General features: G+C 47.2%; 1 protein-coding gene across 3 annotated transcripts in view; it reads right to left on the bottom strand.

Annotated features, from left to right (window-relative positions):
* Window positions 1-23994, bottom strand: part of LOC147023649 (stonin-2-like) — a 64765-nt gene extending 40771 nt beyond the window's left edge. For all 3 annotated transcript variants that reach the window (XR_015060316.1, XM_085889285.1, XM_085889287.1), the window contains exons 1-2: window positions 23854-23994; window positions 11504-13274 (exon numbers count right to left, since the gene is read on the bottom strand). Coding sequence is in view for 2 of the 3 variants with exons in the window: in XM_085889285.1 (XP_085745411.1) it covers window positions 11504-13229 (1726 nt within the window). In the remaining variant the exon portion in view is untranslated. The remainder of the gene's footprint in view (window positions 1-11503; window positions 13275-23853) is intronic.
* Window positions 23995-26842: the final 2848 nt, after the last annotated feature.

Genomic DNA, 26842 nt, shown 5'->3' with positions numbered 1-26842 from the left:
GGTCACGACTGGATTGTCCGTCCGGTGGGCGACGTGCCGCGATTCGAGTTACGTGGCCGTCAGCACGCCGGCGGGCGCGAATCCGTAACACTGGTGTCAGGTCGTGCGATACAAATCCATCGCCCTCCTCGCGGCACTGGTATCGGAGAACAGGAAAACGGGCTCTCTTGTCTCCAGCTAAATTCACGGGAATCGGTCCAGGGGTGAGAGAAGCGACCCCGATTCCCTCCAAATTACGAGCGAGCGAAATTAACCCTTCACGAGAAGCAAGATGGCGTCTCAAGGCGAGCGGGAGCCGGGGGTATTAGAAATGGATGTAGAATGTGTAGAATCCATGGCTCAGGATGAAATACCCGTGCAGGAAATGTTAATTGTACAGGAAAACGAACTCGCCCAACTGAACCCAGAGGCCGAAATGGGTGCGGCAGCGGCCGCGGTGTATGACACCTCCCCTCCCCCTCACCACCAGAACCCTTCCCCGATCCCTGCCGAAACGACTCACCCAAGCGCACCCGACATGGCCCAGCTATTCGCCATGATGGCGGCAATGACAAACGAAGTGAAAAACGAAATAAAAGGAATGAACGAAAAGATGGATACAAATACAAATGAAGTGAAAACGACAATGGATACAAATACAAATGAAATGAAAAACGAAATGAAAAGCATGAACGAAAAGATGGATACAAACACAAATGGAATGAAAAACGAAATGAACAAGCAAATAAGCGGAATGGAAGCAAACATGAAGGAAGAAATGAAAGAGCTGCGGGGTGAGACGCAGAACATGGGAATGAGCCTAAAAGGAAGCTTGGAAGAACTAAAAAACGAAATGAAAAAGGAAGTCGACACGATACGAGCGGAGGTGACCGGGTTAAAAGAGAAAGTAAAAGGAGTGGGAGTCGCAATGGAAGAAAGTAAACAAGAGAGGGTAAACGAAATAAAGACGGTGGTGGGAAAAATAGACAAAGTAGGAAAAGGATTGGAAGAAGTAAAACAGGGACAAGACCAAATAAAGGAGGAAATAGGGAGGAACACGACGGCGATAGAGGAATTAAAAAGAGAACAAGGGAAAATAAAGGAGGGATTGGGAGCCGTGAAGGAGGACTGTGAGAAAAGACATCGGGAAATGACAGACAAAGTTGAAAACCTGCGAAAGGAGGTAAAAGCAGAGACACAGAAAGGATTAAAAAAGGTGGCGGAGGAATGTAGAAAGAGACATGAGGAGGTAATTAATGAAATGGAGCGGAAAGCCGGAGAAAAGACAGAGGAACTGGGGGAGCAGATAGGAAAAAACCGGGGCGAGACAGAAGAGCAGTTTAGGACAACGAGGGAGGAAATATCCAAGACAAATAAGATGGTGACACAGGTACAAGGGGAGGTGGAGCAAATAAGAGAAAAAGTCGGGGAACTGTCGTTAGGAATGATAGGGGAGGAAATAAATGGGGTAATAAAGGGGAAAATGGAGGAAATGGAGAAGAGACTGACGGATAGGGTGGAGGCCCGGTGTGAGAAGCAGGGTGGCCTCCTTCGGGAACAGGGGGAGAGGATATACTCCCTCGAGGCGGATCGTGCCCAGGTGGGGCCGGTGTCACAAGGCGGAGGAGGAGGCTTGCCCGATGCGGGGGTGAGCATGCCAAGCTTGGGGAGGGTAGAGGCCGCGGGGTCTTTTGGCCTAATGGGGGTACCCAGAATGACTGTTCCGGGGGGTGTGCAGAGTGCGAGTCCAATGGCTTGGGAGAGTAAGCAGGACGACGCGGGGCACGGACAGATGCGGACAAGGGTGGTGGAGCCCCCGGGCAAATGGCTCGGACCCTGCGGGAATGAGGCACCGTTGGGACTGGGGAGGTACACTCCTCCCGGAGTCCCTGGGGAACGGGAGGAGACCTCAAAAGAACCGAGGGTGCCGCTACCCCCGTACGATGGCAAGACGGACTTGAGGGCATATATGGCCCAGTTCCAGTGTGTTGCCAGAGGCAATGGCTGGAACGAGGTGCAGGGTGTGGCACAACTCACAGCGGCCCTGCGTGGCGTGGCTTTGGAAGTCCTGACCACGGTACCCAGTGAGGGGGCGACCCTGGAGGATCTCCATTCGGCCCTAAAAAACCGATTTGGCATGGACCAGCAGAGCGAGCTTGTTAAAGCTCAGCTCAACGGGCGCAAACGACGTCCCCAGGAATCACTGGGAGAATTGGCACATGACATTCGCCGCTTGGTGGGGATCGCGCACACCAACATGCCACCGGAGTACCGGGAGGAGATTGCCCTGGACCATTTCCTTCGAGCAATAGGGGGCACCGATGTCGGAGCATTGCTCACCGTATGGTGCCCGGACAACCTCCAGAAGGCGGCTGATACTGCTGCCTGCTGGGAGGCAGCCAGAACGCCATTGGGAGGGGCTGGGCGCCACGCGGTGGCAGTCCGACAGGTGGACCCCGTGCACGACAGTGCGCTGGGAGCCGGGGCAACCCTGGGCGACCAAGCGCGAATGGAAAGGATGGTGCAGGGCATGTTCGACCGCCGGTTCGGGAGACCTGGGGAGAGGCGGTCGGGCCCGAGAAGGGCGGGAGATGGGCCATCGGGGGGTACCCCAATTCGGAATGGAGGGGGGTATAATTCGGCGTACTGGAGGCAAACACCTTACCAGAAGAGGTGTTATAATTGTGGCGCAGGGGACCACCTGCAGCGGAGGTGCAACGCCCCGCGCAGGGAAAGGCCCCCGCGAAGAGAGGAGCCACGGCCCCCTAGACCACCAACTCCGCCCCGGGTCAATAGGGATAGCCAGGCCCAACCATCACCCCCCCACCAGTCCCCGGGAAACTAAGAAGTGCCGAACATGTAGGGCCGTGTTCGGCAGACTCAGACGGAGAAGAGCCCTCAGAACTGCGACAGGTCATCAGTTGTGGCCAAATTGGCAAAGGTAGCTTAACAATTCGGTGCAAGATTGCCGGCGTAAGGGTAGACGCCGTGGTGGACACAGGAGCAAGCGCCACGATCATCAGCCCTGTGGTCCTTGATTCGAGTATAGACGGTTGGGATGAGATCCACCGTCTGCAAAACCATAGTTTGCAGCTAGCTACCGGGGCAACGGCCCCTATCATAGGACGTGGTTTCGTGTCATTTAAATTGGGCACTGTGAAAACCAAGATAGAGGTTTGGGTGGCAGAGGTGTACGACCCATGTCTAATAGGGTTGGATGTGCTGACGGCCGGTGGTTGTAAGATCGACTTGGGCCGGGGGTCATGCAGTTGGGTGGTGAGGAGTTGCCGTTAGGAGGTGTGAGCACGGATGAGAGGGTGGAGCTGGAGGCTCCTGACTCCGTGGTCATTCCCCCGGGTGCCGAGGCGGTGGTCCCGGCCCGGTGGCGAGCACCCCCAACGTGGCAGGGCCCCTGCGGCCTGGCGGAACTACCGGCAGGGCCGTCAACCCCGGGCTTAGTCGTGGGCCGCACCCTGGTAAGTACCGACGGGCCAATAGCGCCCGTGCGGGTGATAAATGTTAGCACGGAACCACGCACTATCAGGAAGGGCACGAAGGTGGCAGATTGCACCCCAGTAAAAGAGGTCGCAGAGCTGAGGGACGATAACGTCGAGTTGGACCGGCCCCAGAGGGAGTCTCCAGACTCGATTAGGAATTGGCCCGGTCCCATTTGTGAGATGGTAAATCGGAGTAGTGTAGATTTGGAGGATGCCCAGCGGGAGGCCTTATACAAGCTGGTCGACCGACACATCGGGATCTTCTCCTTGTCACCCGAGGATATTGGACGTACGGGCCTGGTGCAACATCAGATCCACACCAATGCGGCCCGGCCTGTCCGTCAGCCTGCTCGAAGGCTCCCATGGAGCAAAAGAGAGGAGGCTGATGAACAGGTTGAAAAGATGCTCAATGCAGGTGTCATCGAGCCCTCGGGAAGTCCTTGGATGTCACCAGTTGTGCTGGTTAAAAAGAAGGATGGGACCACGCGTTTCTGTGTGGACTATCGCCAGCTGAACAACGTGACACTCAAAGACTCCTATCCCCTGCCTAGAATTGACGATACCCTCGACGCCGTTGCAGGCTCTAAATGGTTCTCAACTTTGGACCTCAAGAGTGGGTATTGGCAGGTGGAGATGGATAAGACGGGGAAGGAGAAAACGGCATTTTCCACAGGGAAGGGACTGTATCAGTTCACTGTGATGCCGTTCGGTTTGTGTAACGCCCCCGCCACCTTTGAGAGACTGATGGAGCGTGTACTCGGCGGCATGCCGTGGCAGTCATGCCTGGTGTATCTGGATGACGTCCTGGTACACTCTAAAACATTCACCCAGGAGATAGCCAATTTGGACCAGGTGTTTGGGCACCTCAGGCAGGCAGGGCTGAAATTGAGCCCAGAGAAATGCACTTTGTTCGCGACAGAGGTGGCCTATCTCGGACACGTGATAGGCCGCGAGGGGGTGAAGACCAACCCCGGAAAAATTACAGCGGTAGAGGAGTGGCCCGTACCTACAACTGTCAAACAGGTACGGGGCTTTTTGGGACTTTGCTCCTACTACCGGCGTTTCGTGGCAAACTTTGCGGAGATAGCCAGGCCCCTTCACCGGTTGACGGAGAAGGGGTTGCGATTTAATTGGACGGAAGAGTGCCAGGAGGCCTTCCTCAAATTAAAGGGGTGTTTGACATCCACACCTGTTTTAGCATACCCCACCGATGACGGGATGTATACCCTGGACACGGATGCAAGCCAGGAAGGATTGGGAGCAGTCTTGTCTCAGACACAGGGGGGCGTGGATAGAGTGATCGCGTATTACAGTCGGGCCATGTGTAGGCCCGAACGAAATTATTGCGTAACTCGCAAGGAACTATTGGCTATGCTGTCTGCCGTGAGCCATTTCCACCCGTACTTGCACGGGAGGAAATTTTTGGTTCGAACTGACCATTCCTCCTTGCAATGGCTCTTACGGTTCAAGGAACCGGAAGGCCAAATTGCAAGGTGGTTGGAAAAATTGCAGCAGTACGATTTCAGTGTGGTCCATAGAGCCGGTAAGGCTCATGGGAATGCCGATGCGCTCTCTCGACGCCCTTGTCTGAGGGAAAACTGCAAATATTGCACGAGACATGAGGAGAGGGACCAATTGGCAGACGCCTCCCCGAAACTCCCAGTCCGTGCGGCCCGGGTGGTAGGCCCAACTTTGCCACTAACCGCGGGAGAGGAATTTGGTGGATTGGCATGGAGCACGGCCCAGCGGGAAGACCCGTGCTAGGGCCAGTGTACAAATGGGTCCAGGAAAACAGGAGGCCCAGTGGGGAGGAAATCGCCCCATTCGGGGCGCGAACAAAGGCATACTGGGCTCAGTGGAGGACCCTAGAAATGAGGGACAACATCTTATATCGCAAGTGGGTGGAGATTCCTTCTGAACAAACTTCTTGGCTGGTGATAGTCCCTGATGGGTTTAAGACCCAAATTTTGAAACAGGTGCACGGTACCCGCGCCGGCGGCCATTTGGGCAGGACCAAAACAAAATCTCGGGCCCGCCGGCGGTTCTATTGGGTTAACATGGGGCGCGATGTACAGGCCTGGTGTCGAGCATGCAACGCCTGTACTGCAAAAAGGGACCGCCACAGAGGATGAGGGCCCCACTCCAACTACATCAGGTTGGGGCTCCCCTTGAGCGAGTGGCCATGGACATTTTGGGACCACTGCCCCCACTCGCCAGGGTAATAAGTATGTCCTCGTAATTATGGACTATTTCACCAAATGGCCAGAAGCCTTTGCCCTTCCCAGCCAGGAAGCAGGGGTTGTGGCCAAGGCCTTCGTAGAAGGATTTACATGCCGGTATGGGATTCCGCAGGAGCTGCACACGGACCAGGGACGAAATTTTAAGAGTGAATTGCTAAAAGAGGTGTGCAGGCTCCTGGAAATTCGAAAAACACGGACAACGCCCCTGAGACCACAGTCTGATGGCATGGTGGAGGGGTTCAACAGGACCCTGGTCCAACAGTTGGCCCTCTTCACCGCCACTAACCAGGAGGACTGGGACGAACACCTTCCGTACCTCCTGATGGCCTATCGCGTGTCCCAGCACGGGTCTACCGCATGTAGTCCGGCGCTGTTGATGTATGGACGGGAGCTGAGAAGCCCCGTCGATTTATTGTGCGGTCCGACGCCTGAGCGGCTTGATAGGCCCCCGGGGGAGGGCTATGCCCGTCGGTTGGAGGAAGGCTTGGAGAAGGTCCACGCCTTCGCACGACACCAGCTCCAACAGGCGGGCATAAAGATGAAGCGCAGGTACGACCACCGGAGCCAGGTGAGCAAATAACCACCGGGGGCGAAGATTTGGTTCTTTAACCCCCGGCGAAGGAAGGGCAGATGCCCCAAGCTCACCTCACCTTGGCAGGGCCCGGGGGTCGTCCTGGCGCAAGTCAGTGACGTGGTCCTAAAAATTAAAATGGGACCACGAGCCCTCCCTCGGATCGTCCACGCGGACCGCCTGAGGCCTTACAAGGGCGACCTTACGCCCTCATGGATATGTCTTGCCGGAGGAGTCGGTGCTGGAACAGCCGCTCCCGCAGAGGCGCAAGGCTCTCAGAGCCTTGCAACGAGTTCATGAGCCCAGTAGGGAGGGAGGAAATTCCCCCCTGGGAAATTGATTCATGGGATTATTTGAGGACATGGACAGACTTGTGAATGTGTAGAGGGGACGTAGCTTAGCTACGTAGTGTTAAAAGGAACGTGCTGTAGTATAAGGGACGACGTGGGAGCACGAGTTAGTTAGGGGATGCAGATAGAAGGATGGCAAGTTCAGCGGTGTGTGTGTTGAAGAGTTGGTGAGTTGTGAGGTGAGTACTTGGTGAGTGAGTGAGGCCAGCGGGTCTGTGTGTATGGAGCGAATGGGGAATGCATGGTGCGATGAGTGATTGGGGGGAGGAGTGACTCCCGCCCAAGGGACCCCGGGGTCAGAGTAAAGTGAGTTCGCTGGGTTAGTCAAATTAACAAAAATGGAGGTCGTTTTGCTGTTGGTGGGAATGTAGGCTCGAAACCCATTTGGAGGGGTGCAGGAGCCCTGTTGACGGGCTTGGGAGCGTGGCTGCGAAAGGTGAGTATCGCTGAGTGGGTACCCCGGGCACCAGGCTAGTCGGCCGTGGTAGGCCAAGGGCCCATGGGGGGCCGGGATAGCGTAGTGGGCACGGGTGCGCCTGCTTGGTGCGGGGCCCGGGGTGCCATTAGCCGCGTGGGCAGTGTTGTGGGCACGGGTGACCCTCGGGAAGGGGCCCGGGAAGCCAGCCTGCCACGTGTGCGTTTCAGGGGAGGTGCCATGGGGGGCACTCCCCGGTGTTAGGGAGCTGGTAGGCTCGGAGGCAGTGTAGTGCCCGGGGGTGCCATAGCGGGAGATTCGGCAGAGGGTCGTGCCTGCCAAAGGGAGCCACGTGTCCCAGCCAGGAGACCGTGTGAGGGCACGGAGAGAAAATTGGGGGGCGAGGCCCGAAATTGTGAGGACACCAACACAGGCGACGGGAATCTGGGTTTATAGAACCAATAGTTTAAGCGAGAGGCGCTTGTTGAAAACCCCGGGGTAGTTTAACAGTTAAATTGTTAGGGTAGATTAGGAGATGTACCCCTCCGCACCATCCATCCCCTCGCTGTCGTTGTGGGCCGCTGGACCCACTTGGTGTTAAGATCGCCGAACTCTGGGGAGGCCATTCTGAGGCTTCGTTGGGCCTCGACACAGGACGTTAGCTCTCCCTTATTCCCCTCCGGGAAGGGAACGTAGGGGTTGGGAGTAGGCTAGGTGACAGGATAGGTTAGCCGAACAGGGACGATAAAGGGGGTTAGGGGACGATTTATAGTGGGGAAGTAAAAAAAAAAAAAAAAAACAAAGTTGGGGCTAAATTTGGGTTTGACAAATTAAGGGAGTGGGTATGTACAGTGACAGGCAAAGGCGATAGGTGGGAGGGAGACAAGTAGGTAGGTCCGAGCCCGCCTTCCAAGTGGCCAGCACCACTGCACTCCCTCCACCAACTTCCACTGACGGCAAAAGCTGGCCAGCTTCATCTGCTGGCTGTGTGCTGCAAGGCCTGTGCCGGCCGGATCATCTGCAGCTGTGGTACTTCAAGGCCTGTGCCGGCCAGTTCATCTGCGGGCTGTGTTTGCCTGCAGCGGCCTTCTTCTGCGGGCTGTGTTTGCCTGCAGCGGCCTTCTTCTGCGGGCTGTGTTTGCCTGATCACCTTTGCCATACCATGCCCACTGCCCATGTTCACCAGCCCCGTTCAATTTTTGCTTTGCCCCCCTGTTCATTTCCATGTGCGCCAGGATCCGCAAGACAACAGTTTGCAAGCTGCAAGAACTGCCCTGTTGGCAGCTACAACACGGGCCTGCAGTGGCGGCCCGTGCACCGTGTTTGTGTTCATCCATCCATTCGTTGTGTTCATTGCGTGTGCCACTTGAGCTGGCACGGAGACTGCGTTTGTGCAGCCCATGCACCGTTGTGGTTCACTGCGTTCAGTTCAAAAGGGAAGGCCTTGGACTGCGTGTGAGCAGCCAGCCACGTTCCCTGTCACCTGCATTGTTTTGAGCCAGAGACTGCATGCGAGCAGCCTGGCTCCCTGCTATCTGCTTTTCTTTTGCAGAGTTCATTGATCCTGGGCCATGGTTTAGTGTAAAATTTGTAAGTTAAGGTTAAGATGTACTGTAAATATGAGTGCGCCCCCGGCATGTCTGTCCTAGCGCCGGCAATTTTATTTAAGTCGTCCGTGTGAGTGAGTTTGTTTAGGTAGTTACGCAGCCGTCAGGTTATTTATTTTGGGGACACGAATACCATGAATGTCGCACTCAGGGATCCGTAGGTAAAATGTACTAGGGGAAAACTACACATGATGGCACACGAAAATTTGACGACTCGGGACGAGTCTGTAAAAAGGGGAGGGGGTAGTGTTGTGGTTACCAAATTCGCAAACCACCATTCATGTCCCTTCGGTGAGATATCTCGGTAAGTATATGTGTAGTTAGGCCGAAACCCATTGTCTAGAGGGAATAAATGTTATTCATGCGTGCTGCGACTCTTCAGGATAGCCGTTTTTCTTTTACTATCTTTATTTTGGACCAACCGCCATGATTACCACCGCCAACCGCGTCTCAACAGTCATCACAACATCAACCACCCACCGCGGCGCCGCTTCACCACAACAGCCACGACCTTGACCGTCAACCCTCGCAACCGTCGCATCGCCACCGTTCTTGCACCGCTTGTGGGTACCGGTATTGGACTCGTGCAGGGCGCGCGCCGAACAGCGTGTACAAAACCACGGACTTTCCGCTCCAAAAACGGATCAAAAACGACACACACCCACTTTTGTTCCGTCCAATCGGTGAGCGAGGGGCGATTTTGCCCCGCCTCCAGGGCGTTGGAGGGCGGTCGCTATATGCAAATTCATGGATCAAAATGCATTCACGCCCACTTTTTCTCGGGCCAATGGGGAGCGAGGTGAAAGGTCGAAGGCAGGGGGTCAAAGGCGAAGCCACGGGGCTTATATAAGCGGCTGCGTTCGTCAGAAAAGTGGTTGTGTGTGCGTTGGAAGGAGTTCGCAGGAGGAAGAGTTCGGAGTTGGAGTCGGAGCGAAGAGGACGGAGCTGTGGAGAGGCGGCGGCGGCGAGGGCAGACGAGGGGGTGCTCGCGTCGGTGCCGGGAGCTGCACACCAGGGAGGCCGACGGCGCGACCTGGTCGAGGTGGAGACGCTCGTCGCGGGACCCGAGACGGAGTAAAAATCCTCCTTTCCCCGAGCATCAGCAACCCCCTCCTGTCTTCCCCCGCGCTCCGACAGGGCGGCCACAGGGGGCCCCCTCCCACCCCCTACCAGACACTGTCCGCGAGGCCCGCGGAGTTGGGGCACCATCGCCGCTTTGCGCCTCATCATCAGACGGGTAGGCCCGACCCGGTCTCGGCCTCAGGCCCGCCTCATCCTTGAGGGTGTTCTTTTTCTTTTGCTTTGGGAATATGTGTTGTCGGCGCCATCTGTGAAGTAGAATTGTATAAGTGTTGCCGTGTGCTCGGTAGTCGGATAGCTCTGCATTGTGTCTTCGCTTTCACATTTGCTTTTTGTGTAAAATTGCATTGTGTTTCTTCTTCTTTTTCTATGTGCTTTTGGTGGAATTGTATATGTGTGCTTTCCGTTCATCGCAAATAAATGTGCTTTATGTTGAACTGTTTCCCGCTTCGCTTCGTCATTTCTTTCATTGAATCCTCATCTTGCTTCACGTAAAGGGTTGGTAGTGGGCTGAATACGCCCGATAATTAATCGAACCGTCGAGGCCGACGATAACACCGCTCGGTTATCCCGATAGTACGGAACGGGTCGCTTAAGTGGCCCGTGTCCGAAGTCGACCTGCGGCGAGGTGCGATCGCCCGGTCTACCCTCCGTGTGGGTACTTAGGTAGGTCGAATTTGGCGAGCAACCCTATCCCACGCGGGGGCCGATTGGCTCGATCGCGGTGAGACCGAAAGGTCCACCCGTGACTGGTTCCCGGCGTTAGTCCGAGAGGGTCACGACTGGATTGTCCGTCCGGTGGGCGACGTGCCGCGATTCGAGTTACGTGGCCGTCAGCACGCCGGCGGGCGCGAATCCGTAACAATATATATATATATATATATATATATATATATATATATATATATATATATATATATATATATATATATATATATATTTTTATATATATACATATATATGTATATATATATATATATATACATATATATGTATATATATATATATATATATATATATATATATATATATATACATATATATGTATATATACGTATATATATATATATATATATATATATATATATATATATATATATATATGTATATATATATATATATATATATATATATATATATATATATATATATATATACACATATATATGTATATATATGTATATGTATTTATATGTATATATATATATATGTAAATATATATATATATATCTATATATATAAATATATATATATACATATATATGAATATATATATATATACATATATATAAATAAATATATATATATATATATATATATATATATATATATATACATACTCATACATATATGTAAAAATACATACACACACACACACACACACACACACACGCGCACACACACCTCACCTGTGAATGGGGGAAATAACCAATTAGCTCTCACCTCATCAATTAAGCCCAGGTGGCTAGGATTCTAGAAATAAATTGATTCTTCCCATGCTCTTCTGGCTTAAGAAGCTGCATAAAGCAACGATGAAAGGCTACGCAAGGCAAGCCCTTCGCTATTTATGCTTCACTTCAAAGTTTATTATTTTGACACTTATTTTTCAACAGTTTTTCGGCAAAACTCAACTTGATCCCCCACCCTATTCCTTTCAAACTCATGGATCTCTCTCTGACATGTACATGATTTTCATGGCAAAATTCAAGCCTGGAACATGTATGGACAATCAAAACAATCATTGTAGTTACAGTAAATCCTTACCCATGTTTTTATCCGGCAGTTGTTTGATTCGCCACATCACGCCCCGAAAGGAATGCTCATAGTTGGCCGTTCCAATGCTGGCCTGCAGCTGTGACTTTGGTCTGAACTGGCAGAGGCTCATGTGCCGTGCTCGACTCAGCAAGGAGCGTGTTGGTGTTGCTTCTGTACATAGCATCGGTACCCATGTTTCTGGAATTGGGAAGCAAACGGTCACGTCACTGCAGTATAGTGTGTGACCTGAGCACTTCTTCAGCGACTTTGAGAATAAGAGCCAAGCCTGCACCTCAACATATGCTCCGTGAGCTATGACCGTCACCTTGACTGAGAGAGGCAATATGCTCTCTTGTAGTGCTGTGCCAAAACGTACCAGTTCAACCTTTTGTCCCGAGACTGGACAGAAGTGTAGCACATAAGAGTTGTTGAAACCCGTGGCATGGACACATGGATGAAACTGGCAATCATATAGTTCACTGGTTGAATTGATCGTTGGGCCTGTAATAACTTCAGAATTTGTGTTGGCAGAGTTTTTGAAGTTTATCTCACAGGTTGGCATTCCTGAGATAAAAGCTATGGCGTAAACATGGGTGTTTACAGAGTGGCTCATAATTTTTCTTCCACCCTTGTCCAACACACCTTTAAAGCAGTCCTTTGTGTGAATGATGACTGCATCCTCTACGAATGTGCTGCCAAAACTTCTGCAAATCGGAAGCTGCATGAGCTCATCTTGAAGTGTCTCCACAAAGTTTGTAAAGTTCTCATAGTCAGTTGTGCCAAATTTAAGCAACTCCAATCGATTCTTTGAATAGATTGTCTCCAGTTTTGGCTGAAACTTTCGCTTTTGCTTGTATTGCACTTGGTCAATTCTCACTACGTGCACTTTCCCTTGCTCATTGAAGGATGCAAGTTCAAGCTTGGATAGCTCATGAACAGGCTGAAGTTTGAACACTTTGAAAGGTTTTGACATGCCCTCCTTGTAGAAGAAATGCAGCACACCAGCTTTAAGCACAACAAATATTCTACCCCATTGCCTCGATGACATCTTGTTCTTCTTCTCAGGAATTCGCAGCAGCAAAGGCCAACCGTTTCTTGGCTTGACATTGTGGACATCCGGACAATATGGTGGCAAGTTATCTTGAAACGCTGATGGCGTTTGCAAGTTTTTTGATGCATTTTCTTCTTTCAAGATTTCCTGCTCTAGGTTCTTCATAGGTTGCATATGCAAATTAGAATCTGAGAAGACGAAGGTGTTACAATATTTCTCAGGAGAAGTTGGCATGCACTGCGAATCATTACCATTAATATCTTTGTACTGCAGGTGCCCAATAAGTTCCCGCAGACAACCACCTTCTGTTGATGCCGTCGAAGGGGGTACTTCCAGTCTTTCACAAACAGACACGAATGGGTTTGGCGGAGAAGTCGGTGCTTGTTTCATTACATTGCGAAAGAAGGGGTTTGTTGGGTGGAGAGGCATGTCAAGAATTTCTTCATACACGTGATTTGCTGGTGAACACGGCACGGATTCTTGTTTTTCTTGAGTTGAGTCATAAACAAAAATGGGTTTCCTGGAATTTTGCCCAAAACTATTGCAACTCATCAATGGAGGAGCAAAACAATTTTCATGACTCCTTTTGCACCTCAACCATGATGCATCAGCCTTTTCTCCTGCCCAGCGGTTTGGCTCATCTTCAAAGGTTACCCAGTGTGGAAAAATCGGTGATGTTGCCATTGTTTAATTGCATTACTCGTTCACAATGCATCAACTCCAAATGTGCTGAAAACAAATAAATCACATCACACAAGTGAAACAATTTTGATCTACTGTACATAAAGTAGCATCTTGAGTGATAAAAAAATTGTTTATACCTTATTTGTACAACTCAAATAAATGCATAATCTTGAATATACCTTTTCACGAAGTTAGACAATGGCAAACTGTATACAGGCTCTCATTTTATTTCAATAACAATATAGCAAAGCTCTTCGCACATCATGTGATCCAAATTCATGGGTTGGCCTGTTTAATGTACCCACTGGAGTGGATGGACTGGCGTTCTAGTTTCAAATCCCAGACAGTGGCAAATTTGTCATTTTCTTTTGAGTATGTTTGTAATCATACACTATTTCTCTGTATGTGTGGATGTATGGATGAAACGTACACAATTGAAAATGGCTCGGTCGATCTCCATCAAATTTAGCATACGTGCTCACTGCTCAAGGTACCGGGGGTCAGATCATCGGCATAAAACCCTGCGAGGGTAGGTAAAGGACTTGCAATTTTCGCCTGTAAACGTGGAACATTGCAAGTGGTTTTACCATTGACCCCTGCTGGAGAAGGGGATTGGAGTGGGGTTGGATGGAGGTTGCGAACATATTTTGCTTCCAGAAAGAGAGAATACTAGTTCGAGTACAGTAATGTCCTTGGCATGTTTATCCTGCATGTGATTTATCTGCAAGCTCAATCACGAGCCTTAGATCAGTGTAACACTGAAAAGAAAATATATAAATCTGAATAGAACTGCTTCCAATTTGTCGTTGACTGCGCATCCTCCATCATATAAAGTCCTTCCTTGGCACACCTGAGCTCCTATCCACCTACAAAGCTTTCATCCATAGCTGAATTGGAGTACTGCTCTCCCCATTGAGCTGGCACCCCTGCCTCAGAGCTTATTCAGTTTGATGCCGTGGAGACCAAGGCTTTCAAGATCATTGGAATCTTTTGCAATAAAGCTGAATGTATGGGCATATCACTTCGCCATTGCCGACAGGTTGGTGGTCTCTGTCTTCTTCTGCCTCCTTTCTTGTCTTGCACCCTCTGCCCTCTCTGTGCTTTCCCCTCCTCCCCTCCCCCCAAGTTATTTGCAGGATGCATGCGGTTCACCAGCAATCCCCTTCTCGTGAAACTGCCAAAATGCAGAACCACTCCTCATCTCCACTCATTTGTTCCTGTTCCCCCCCCCCCCACCTGTGGAATGGACTTCCACACTCTCTTCAATCTCATTCTTCCCTCTCGCTCTTCAAAATAGTTGTTCACCACCATCTTAAAGCATCCCCAATCCATAACCATGATGTTTTCTACACCCGTGAAACCACCCCCACATTCCCCACTCACTGTCTCTGTGTCTCTCTCTGTCTCTCTGTGTGTGTCTCTCTCTCTCTCTCTCTCTCTCTCTCTCTCTCTCTCTCTCTCTCTCTCTCTCTCTCTCTCTCTCTCTCTCTCTCTCTCTCTCTCTCTCTCTCTCTCTCTCTCTCTCTCTCTCTCTCTCTCTCTCTCTCTCTCTCTCTCTCTCTCTCTCTCTCTCTCTCTCTCTCTCTCTCTCTCTCTCTCTCTCTCTCTCTCTCTCTCTCTCTCTCTCTCTCTCTTCTCTGTGTCTCTCTCTCTCTGTGTCTCTCTCTCTCTCTCTCTCTCTCTCTTCTCTGTGTCTCTCTCTCTCTCTCTCTCTCTCTCTCTCTCTCTCTCTCTCTCTCTCTCTCTCTCTCTCTCTCTCTCTCTCTCTCTCTCTCTCTCTCTCTCTCTCTCTCTCTCTCTCTCTCTCTCTCTCTCTCTCTCTCTCTGTCCCCTGTGTACAATGGCATGCAAGATTTATTTTCGACACAGAGTTCAAGATTCGATAAAGAGCTAAATGACAGTTAGGTGGGTGAAAGGCCGATATACCAACAATATAGCAGAGGGGAGTAGGCAGAGAAAAATGGGGAATTGGGCAAGGAGCAGGGTAATGAGCAAGGATATACAGACAGGAAACGGGAGCAGAGGGGAAGAAGCAGATGAAGCAGACTTACTGAGCGGTGAGTAAAATAGGACAAACAAGGTAAATGTGGAAAAATAGTGCAAGCAGACTGAAAGGAGAATATATGAGAATAGAAAATATGGGTAACTTAATAGTTTATACATTATGACATAATGATGGATTGCCTTTTTTAATGGAGTGGAAGGAAGAACATGACTGACAGACGACTTGGGGAGGTGATTTTATTGCTGGGAGAAGAGGGAGACAAAAGAGTGGAGATGAGCTTTCTTTTGTATACAAAAACGAAGCTCATTGAAGAGTAAGGTGGCTGAGGGTTTTGGCCAACAAGCTGACAGTGGAGCAATAACAAGCATGGAAATTGAGAAGCGAATAGAGGGAAAGAGTCATTCAAGTTAAAGGGGTTGGTTAGCAGAAATGTCATAGGGAAGAAAATATCATGAGTAGACTGGAGAGAAGAGGAGCATTGTACTGAATTAGGAATGTGGTTCATCAAGCAGAAGAGGAACAAATGAGTGGAGGTGAGTATCAATCCTGAAACTTTGCCATCAAATATTGATGGGGAGTAGCTAAAGAGATGCAGAGTGCTAAAACAGTAAAGGCAACAAGACCAGAAGAGAGGTCGTTAAAAGCAAAGGCCATCAACCTATTCTTAATGAAGAAGTAGCAAGCCTTGTATTACTGTTTCATTGTACAAGTTCAGCCTGTTGTTGGCTTAATGGTTAAGGTGGCTGGCTTATGATGTTAGGATCTTGAGTTTGATCCCCTGTCAATCTGTTAAATAACACCAAGTGGGTTGACTCAGCCTGTCATCCTTCTGAGGTCAGCAAAATGAGCACTGTACCAGCTTACTGGAAAATGGGGGAATTGCATCAGCAGCACAGCTGCACTCCCAGCAATAATTAATAACCAGCAGCCACAGGCTGCATATTAAATAAATAAAAAAAATTCTGAGTTGCCTTCAAAATTCTATTTAAAATTTTTTTTTTTAATTATTTATTCTGAAATAAATAAAAATAAATAAATTGAGAAAAAAAATTCTGAGATTTTGAAAGGTTTGAATTTTGCAGTTTCTCGTAGAGATAGGTGTTAGAGTTGGGGCACCTTCCCATAAGGCAGAGCAGCACTCCATTGAGAGATCGACAATGGAAGAGTCATTGCAATTCAACTTTTTTTCTTTTTTGGTGAAGGTGGCTCATTAGGTAAGGTGAGAAATAGTGTCTGATAGCACAGTGTCAGTTAAAAGCTAGATTATAAGGCCAGTAAGCATTGGTTGTGGTATTTGTGGATAAGCATTAGTAAATGCCGATAAATGAATGATTAAAATTGGTGGCTACATGTTATAAGTTTGTTGTAGCTCGAATCAGTAAATCAATTGTATTATGAACTGCTTCATGTAATACGATAATTTTGTCTGTGGATGGCTGTTTTGTACTGTAAACTGCCCAATGAGATTCGTGAAAAGGCTGGAATGTTCTGAGATGAAACTTCCAGTATAGACGAGAATCAAATTTGCTGGAAGGTACGGGATCATTCTGTGTTACGAAATAAACCCGAGAGAGGAAAGTACAGAGAGACGGGTGACATGCGACGAGACGTGTGTGTATCGATCATCCCCATGCTCGATTTAACTCAGATAAATGAACGAGGTGTTAATGTCCAGAGTGGTTGTTATCTCATGGAGCTGATTATAATCAGGTTGATTAAAAGTCATTAAGATTGTGCATCAGGAAATAATTCCTTTGAGCTCTTCAATCGTCCTGGATGGACCAGCGCACAAGAGAGAACACTGTGACCTGAGTCGATCATTGGACAGCCCCAATGGATGCTGCAAGGAGACATCAGGTGAGAACGATGTGACAGGACTCAATCGTTCGACAGCCCCGGATGATGAGGTGAACACGCATGAGATGAGTGGGCAGGACAGTGAAATTGGACGGAAAATACTCAATGTGGGAATTGGAATTGGTCATTGTATGTAACGGACAACAGCCTCATTTGACTTTGTACTGTTTATTTGAAATAAAAGTTTAAAAAACATGCTGTGGATGTGGTAACTGTAACATCACTCAGAAGTCACAGACCACAACTGACAAAGATCCATTTGATTGGTAGCTGACCTGCACAATCGTTCATCCTCGTGAAGCGCAAACCTTGCTTTGCAGTCGTAAGAGAACGAGTTGGGTTCGGCACCCCAAGCAACATACACACACTAAACTAAGGGACTGGCAGGGTCTCCAAGCAGCCATCAAACTTATAGACTGGTCTCCCATCGCTACTTTCTCCAACGTCAACTCATCCTGGGATTTCTTTCAAAGAAACTTGCTCTCCCTCATGCACAGATTTATCCCCTCTCCTCTTCAGTTGTCCTACCCTTCCTCCCACCCTTGATTCACCGAAGCTTGTGGTGAGGCAGTTGGCCTGAAACAACATGCCTTTGCCTCATGGAAAGCAAACCCAATTGAGGGTAATCTCAGTTCCTTCCATAAAGCTCAGAACAAGTGTGTATCTACCCTCAGGAGAGCCAGAAAACAACATCTTTCAAAGCTCAAGCCTGAACTTTCCAAGCTCTCTCCCTCCTCCAAATCCTGGTGGCATCTAATCAAATCTGTTTCTGGTGTATGTTCCCCCTCCATCCCTCCCTTACCTCAAATGGCTGCACTGCTGATACCATACGTGAAAAGGCTGAATGCCTAAACTCAGTGTTTGCAGCTAAATCTTGTGTCCAAAACCCATCGCTTTCTCTACCCACCTTACCCAGTCGCACCCAACTGTCCCTGGACTCTGTGTCCTTTTCTCCTGACAAGGTGGAGAGCTTCCTGTCAAACCTCGACTCAGATTCTGCAACCAGTTCAGACGGCATCAGCCCACATGTCCTAAAAACCTGCTCTTCTGCTCTTGCTCACCCTCTCTCTGTTCTATTCACCCTCTCATTTGCTCAAGGTCATCTGCCATCTGCTTGGAAATCAGCAAACATTACTGCCCTGCATAAAAAGGTGAAAAAACAGATCCCTGCAACTACAGACCAATCAGCCTTCTGCCAATTGTCAGCAAGGTTATGGAATCCATCATCGCTTCAGACATGAAATCCTTCCTCTTCTCCAATGGCTTGATTTCTGATCTTCAATTTGGTTTCAGAACAGGTCACTCTACTCTGGATATGCTGTTTCTGCTCTTCCAACAATGGATGGAGGTCCTCAATGCCGGAGATTAAATCAGAGCCATCTCCCGAGACATATCACGGCTTTTGACACGATCTGACACCCTGCCCTGCTCACCAAACTCTCTTCCTATGGTATCCAAGGCCATCTCCACTCATGGCTTGCAGATTTCCTCTCCTGTCACAGTCACCGTGTGTCCCTAAATGGGGTTCTTTCATCTCCTCTTCCTCTCCTGTCAGTCAACATGTGGCCCTAAATGAAGTTCTTTCATCCCCTCTTCCTGTCCAGGCTGGAGTTCCTCAAGGTGGCGTTTTGGGCCCTGTTCTTTTTCTGGTTTTCATCAATGATCTCTCCGACTCTCTGGAAAAGCCTCTTTATCTCTTTTCTGATGACTCCACCCTTTACCGTACCATCTGTCATCCCTCAGACCAGAATGCAGCAGCTTCTTCGCTCACTGCAGATCTGGGTAAAATCATAAACTGGTCCAACACGTGGAGCATGTCTTTCAATCTGGACAAATCTCACACTCTCACTCTGTCTCTCTGAAAGGACTGTTTAGAAAACCCCCCTATCCACTTTCTCAACAATCCTCTAGAAGAAGCCCTTTCTTTCAAGCTTCTGGTTCTCACTATCTGCCATGACCTTTCCTGGGAAAGCCACATTTCAAACCTCGCCTCCAAAGCCAGTCGCCGACTGGGAATCCTCCGTCGTGCCGTCTTTCCGCGGCCCACATGAGCTCCTGACCACTTACAAAGCTTTCATCCACAGCCTGATCGAGTACTGCTCTCCCCTCTGGGCTGGTGCTGCTGCCTCCCACCTTTCTCGGCTTCATGCTGTGGAAACCAGGGCATTTCGGATCATTGGCATCTCCAATGATGAGGCTGAGTCTTTGGGCCTCTCACTCCCTCACCACAGGCTGGTCGGTGGTGTTTCTGTCTTCTACCGTCTCCTCTCCGGTCTTGTTCCCCCTGTTGTGTCTGCCATTTGTCCCCACCATATTTCCGCAGGGCGCTCAAAGTCCGCCAACAACCCCCTTCTGGTAAAACTACCAAAATCACGAATCACTGCTCACCTTCGCTCTTTCATTCCTCTTTTTTCCCCGCCTTTGGAATAAACTCCCTCACTCTATTCAATCCCATTCTTCCCTCCAGGCCTTCAAAACAGCTTTTCACCACCACCTCTTATCATCCCCCATCCAAATCTTCGATCTTTTCTACCCCCGATAATCCACCCAAGCCCACCACCTTCAAATTCCATGCTTTCCTTCCTGAAAGTCTCTGTAATGTCCATATTGTGTGCCCCATTTTCCCCACCCCATCCTACTCCCTTCTACAGATCTCCTAATGTCTCTGTTTCCCACTGTTTTGTCCTTCCCACTCCCTCCCCTCTTGTCTAATGCCCCCATTGCTGTGCGTTGTGTGTTCGCTCTCATACGAGCCTCGATCGACCACGTATACAAACAGTTACTGAATAATTCCTTTGACTTGTATTACACATTAACACAACACTCATATAACACCAAAGAGTATTAGCTGGATATCAATTAGAACCAAGAAAAAAATGTTGAAGGCTGATTTGTTTTTTCAGAAAAGTTGCTTTGAAGTCTCAGAATCCAATATGGCCACTGTCGCAATTCACGAATCTTAGGAAAACACTGAAAGAGCCACAACTTTGTAATTATTTGTCATAGGAAGATAATTTTGGGTTCTAGAACAAGGTTTTGGGGTATGAGGAATTCAAAGGAACTCTGTTTGAGTGGGGTGAATATCAGTTGTCTTCATGCTGTGCACAAGATGCGTCTCACCAGTGAGTGTGCCAATGATATTGTTCTGAATGAAGTGGTGGTCTGACAAATAACTCAAATTATATATGATCTGATGACAGATGCAGCTGGGCAAAGTCGCATTTGAAGATTGTGGATGGAATATACAAAAGCACGTGTGAGTGCTATGACACGTCATTCGAGCAGAGTGCTGAGAGATTGGGATATGCATCTTCATGCTATCAGTGAAATGATCCTAATCTTCCATATTGCAGGTCGTTTTGCTTATGTGAAATCCACCTGTCTCTACCTTCAGAATATGGAAACGGTACACGTAGTCATGGGCAAGGACAAGTTCTGTAAGTTAACCGAGCTAGGTTACTTCACTATCAGAAGAACAGACAAGTACTGGAGTGGAAATTTTATAGACCATTGAGCAATAACTGATGTGATTGTTGAAGACGTCCAGAGGTCTGGCTCATGGTTGGGGAATTTCTGACAGCACTCTGACCAAATGGGTCTGTCATACCTCATTGTGCACCTATCTGCAATGTGCTCATGGAGTTCTGTGGTGTTCACTGTCACACACCTGACCAGCATGTCGACTTATGAGGCTGCAGCACTGCACGAGATGATAAAGATGATGGGACTTTCGTCAATTGGCTTCATGTCCATTCTCCCTTCTCATACCAAGAGCATGATGTCCTTGTCTCTATCTCTAATCGGGTTATAGTAGATAAGACAGTGAATGTGGACAAAGCCTATGCAGTTGGGAAAGCAGCAGCAGAAGTGATGACACACCACATCTACGCGAGGGTTCTTTTGAATACCTCATACCCCAAAACATGTGTGTCTCAACCCCAAAACCCTCTTCCTATAACAAGTAATAACAAAGTTATCACTCTTTTAGTGTTTTTCTGATACTTGAAAATTGCGATGGTGGCCATCTTGGATTCTGACTTTTTCTTAAGTGGGATTTCTGGAGACTTTACTCCATGGCATTAGATCGACATCATTGCAACTTTCCTGAAAACAATCAGCTTTCAACATTTTTTTTTTAGGTTTAATCTGATGATCCTGTGCCAATACAGACGCAGAAGAATGGAGGGTTCAGCTCTTGAATGAACCTTGAACTGTGTAGAAAAGAAATCTTGCACGCCATTAAACATTTCGGTGTGCTGACGAAGGACTCGTCAAAATAAAGCATGCGCAATTTGTGGCTGAAATTTGATCCCAGCTTGGAGATGTTTGCTCAAAAGAGGTGATGACTGCTCTGGAGACTTGAGAGTTCAAGGAATTTGACTTCTTGAGGGCCATGTGCAGGGCAGAGAACACTCGACAATGACCAAAAAAATTGATCGAATCGTGTATAAGGAGTGCCACTAACTTGTTTAATACTTTTCAGCCTCAGGAATTCCGTTTGCAATTGAGGTTAGACCTTTGTTTTAGACTAAAAAAAAAATTTTTTTAATGAAAACTAAATTGCATAACGATCTCACAAATAAGGGTCCATTGCTGCTCGGCTATTGTCCTTTCTTCCCAGATTTTTCAACATTAGGTGCCGAGGAGCTTCGTCCATGAGGTTTGATTAAATAACAAGGACAAATGTGTCCAAGAGCCGCGTCCTAAAGGTTTTGTCTTCACCAGAAGAAGAAGAACAAGAAGAGGAAGAAGAAGAAAAAAAACCAACAATAACAACAACTTCCGATATTTTGTCACGTGCCTTGATTAAGCCAATAGCGAGACCCATCATAGTGTATTTACGTATTTACGAAATAAATAGTGTATTTAAGCAATTACAATACATTAAATGGAATAATCTTTAAATAGTAACGTGAACTTTTCGAAACTTTAAAGTAAATGTCCGAATATATTTAAAAGTTCATGATAGACGCTCTCAAAAGGAACCCTCAATGCGAGGATGTGTACAGGTGTTTAGTATTTAAGGAGATCCGGATCTTGTATATAAAAGAGCCGAGTCCTAAAGGTTTTGTCAGAAGAAGAAGAAGAAGAAGAAGAAGAAGAAGAAGAAGAAGAAGAAGAAGAAGAAGAAGAAGAAGAAGAAGAAGAAGAACAACACCTAGCTCTCTTAGAGCCACGTGAGACAAGCCAATTATCAAAAGGATGTAAAATGATGTCACTCATGGCTGTGTAATGGGAGGAGCATATTTATAATGGAAGGGCTCTCTGGAATCGGCCCATATCGACTCAACCTTCATCACCTTGATTTACCACATCAGCAGAAAGAGCGGAGGGGTTATTTAATGCAGTTTGATATAACAATGGTTTTAAAATTTTGTCATCTTTGACTCTACAGTCTTGGCCAGTTATATGGAATAAAATATCCTCTGCTTGTGATGTGAGAACAGACCCTGTGCTGTTAGGGTTGCATGGGGTTAGAGTTCGGGGGTTAGCTAATTGTTAGGGGCATGTGTTAACTGCATCGTTGGTGTGTATTCAAATATATATATATATATATATATATATATATATATATATATATATATATATATATATATATATATATATATTAGTGTCAGTCTGATGTCCATGGATGCAATTGAGAATTCTGAGGTATCTCTCTGAATGTTGACTTTCCAAGGGTATGTACTACATTTTTGGCATTGATAATAATGTTGTTTCACCTGGTATGGCCAAGTTGATTATTTTGTCGAATTGTAAGGTTAACCTTCATTCTGTATAGTTTTCTGTCACATTTCATGGCTTGTCAACAACACTTAGAAGGATGTTTTGCTCTCCTACTTCAGATTCATTGGTGGCCTCTCCGTTTATAGTCTCACACAATCAGCTCTTCTTCCTCAACTCCGCTGACACTGCTCCTCTCGGTCATACAGGCTCGTCGGCCAAAACACAACTTGTTTGCTTCCTTAAACCATATTGTCTGCTCACCCATATTATTCCATCCTATTTTGTCCCATCTGTCCAGTCGTCATTCGGCTTGCGTACAGTCTTGCTCCTTCCTCCATTTATAGAAGGTCATCTCACCATCACCTTGTCTCTAATCCGATGTATATTTCAAGTTAGCCCCCCTCTACCCCTACCTTCTCTTTCTCTATCTCAGAATCAATATCTTTACACAAAATTTTCCATTGACAAGTTTCCCACAATCAAGTTTAAAGAAAAAAACACATTGTTGCTCATTTTCCTACTTTCCCCATTAACGGAGTATATTCCCTCCAAATCCTCCCTTGACGTTCCCAAGATATTTTCACCTTTCTTTCAAGGCAGATTAGCTGTTGCTGAGGGTGACTGATGAAGTACGTCATTGGTTTTTGAGAAAGAAACAGTCCATGACACACATTTACTCTGTTTTATAAAATTATGCTATGATGTGAACATGTTATTGTGGAGGTAATAAACAAGTAGACTCAGTTCCACAACTTCATCCCCCACTTCACAATCATAACGTATGTACCATCGGCATATGCAAATGCAAAAGGGTAACTTGTATTTTGGAAAAGGAACAAGATATTCATCTATCAACAGCGAAAGTGGGATCTGTGACGGAGATACAAAGGATTGAATCGTAAGTAACTTTTCCTCTTCAATAAAATGACAAAGTTAATAGTGATGAATGCTAAAAACTGAAGTTCATGAACAAAAATATTTCAAACATGAAACAACAAAAGCCATTGCTTTTGCTTCTATTATATGTTTTCCTACCTTGAACTGCTTGGTGTTGTTACCTGTACCGAGAGCCAGACAAATGCTGTGCTACAATGATGAGCTCAATTTACAATGATCCCAAACTGCTCACCTGACTAAACTCCGCAACATGTTTCGGCGAATGCACGAGACTCGACGTGTCTGGGCAGACCGACCATGCATCACAACTGCCCTGCTGTGTCACATTCGGAGCTACATTTGTTCCCTTTTTCACTCTTGATGAGAAACTGTATGAACCATTAATAAAGTTCTCCTAAAGAGATGTGCAATAATCTAAGGGTAGCAAAATTAATGAAGCGTGTGTGTGTGTGTGTGTGTGTGTGTGTGTGTGTGTGTGTGTGTGTGTGTGTGTGTGTGTGTGTGTGTTATTTTTTGATGTACAGTACCATACTCTTTACAGAGGATTGGTGCTGTCAAAGCAGTTTATTGGCAAGAGTTATACTGGGTGGATTGCAATTGCCTTACCAGCATTGTTTGACTGAGCTTCAAGCAAGGAAGCAGTGTGTACCTTAAGTCTTTGGTATGACTCAGCCAATGTTTGAACTGCTGCCCTGCTAATGCAGAGTATACATACATGTATGTATTTGTATGTATGTATATGGAAATGTATATAAATATACATATAGTCTATACATATACATATATATATATATATATATATATATATATATATATATATATATATATATATATATACATATATATACACACACACAGACACACACACATATTATACAGTGCAAGGGGAGGGGACGGGAAGGCAGCGTGAGGGGAGCACAAGGTAAGGCAGTGCAAGGGGAGGTTCCATCCGGACACATCCGGAAATAACCACAGTCTGGACATAATCACCGTCCAGAAACATCAAGGGAAGGCAGTGTGAGGGGACGGTCCATCCAGACAAAACCACAGTCAGGACATGTCCAGAGATAACCGCAGTCCTGACAACGGGTATACTAAAAGGGGGGGCAATAAGAGGGGAGGGGAGGAGAGAGAGGCGTTGAGGAGCGAGGAAGGGTGAGGGAGTGAGGAAGCAGGGGGGAGCAAAAGAAATATGAGAGGAGGGGAAGGGAAGGCAGTGTGAGGGGAGGGCAAGGGAAGGCAGTGAAGGGAGGGTCCGCCCAGACATAACCACCATCTGGACATGTCCGTACAGACACGTATGGAGATAACCACCATCCGGAAATAACCACCATTTGGATACCTGTGGAGATAACCACTGTCCGTATACGTGTGGAGATAACCACCATCCAGGCATGACCACTGTCCAGATATGTTCAGAGACAGAAAAATGAGAGGGGTGTGGGAGGATGCTACACTGTATTAAGAGGGTGAAGAGTGAGAGAGACAGAGAGTGGTGGAGGTAATGGGGGTGGGGGAGTTAGCAGAGAATGTTATACTTCATGAACAACCACACACACAATTGTCATGTGACAGGTGGAAAAGAATTAGGCTTTTAATTGAGAAAACCCATTAATATGGAGAATGGCTCGGAAATTGGGTGTTATCAAATGTATTTTGCTTTGAAACTCACAGAGAACCCATTTATAACCTTTGTAACCTTTTTTAAAACACTGCACCGAAGCAGGAGTGTTTGTTCGACCAACCCCGAACTACTCCCTCAGTTTTGGGGCAAGTCCCGCCAAACCTTCTGTAGAACATTATGGGGTGCCAGGCAGTGTCTGGCAGTGGTTAGGAGGTTTCATAAATACGTCAATACAATGATTTTGAGTTTCAATCTGTACCGTAAGAAGCTGCTCCCGATCCGGATACAGCATCAGAATTGCGTTTCTCTTCTTTTGCTAATATTGTATTTTGTTATATTAATGGCATAGTATTAATTTGTGATTGGAATGATGCTGTTTGGAATGAAAATATAGAGAGATTGAGTTTAAAGGAGAAAAAGGAAATAATGTCAGGGGTTCCAACCTGTGACATTCACGGATTCGGCATTTGAAGATTCATCATGATATCATTGACATACTTCGTTCACTTCACGAGTATTTGTAATATTGTAATTTGTTAAATTAATACTATAATATTAATTTCTGATTGAAATTATGCCGTTTGAATGAAAGTATAAAGAGATTGAGTTTAAAGCAGAATGAGGAAATTATGTCAGGGGTTCCAACCTGTGAAATTCGTGGATTCGACATTTTTAACCCAAGTCCTTCACGAATTGGCTGCCCAGGAGCTGTCTAGGTCTTGCCGTGTATACCACAGGTAACTCGATGGTATAAAATAACCAATTGTTTTAGAAACAGTCACGTGGACAAAAGAAAATGTGATTGCTCGTATGCTGCTGAGGTTAAACATCAAAACCTCCAAGATATGGGATGAAACTTTGCCACCACGGCACCCGTAACTAAGCATCGAGGTATACATGCACACCCACGGAGAGTCCCCAAAGATCCAAATATACCCATATATGTATCTCTACCTTGTAGCAACTGACTACATCAAGATCGGGACAGTAACTGCACCATCGTCCCTGTAAGGCTCTCGGCAAGTGGCTGAAGCACCCCAATTAAATGCGATAAATAAATGCAGGTGATAGCGATGTCAGAATGTTTAAACTATGTCCAAATTAGACAAATGAACACTTTTTTTTTAGGAGTCAGAACTGCTGATAAGCTCAAATGTGGAGCTTAAATTTTGTAATTCAGCTTAGTTTAAGAGATTCTCGAAGTTATCACACGTGCAGAAATAAATAAAGCCACAAACGGTGGCGTCTCTGGGCGTTTATAAGCATTGCAATGTACCCAGCGATTCATAGCTATGATTAACAGGCATTCGATAATATGAGTGAGGAAAGTGAATAACAAAACTTCATCGTTAAGAAATTGTTGCGGCCTCTTCCAACTCAAGGCATGGTTGAGCAGGTGAAAAAACATGGCGGCTTCAGAACCCAGCGAGGTAACCCAGGATACGCCTGAAGACCCCAGAGAGAGAGGTGGCCGAGGATCGCCTGATAAAGGATATAATTAAA

This window comes from Eptatretus burgeri, chromosome 7, assembly GCF_056783735.1.
Source record: "Eptatretus burgeri isolate ZD-2024b chromosome 7, Ebu_testis_v1, whole genome shotgun sequence".
Taxonomy (NCBI): domain Eukaryota; kingdom Metazoa; phylum Chordata; class Myxini; order Myxiniformes; family Myxinidae; genus Eptatretus; species Eptatretus burgeri.
Note: the sequence above shows the minus strand (reverse complement) of the source record. Positions and strands in the feature narration are given on the sequence as shown.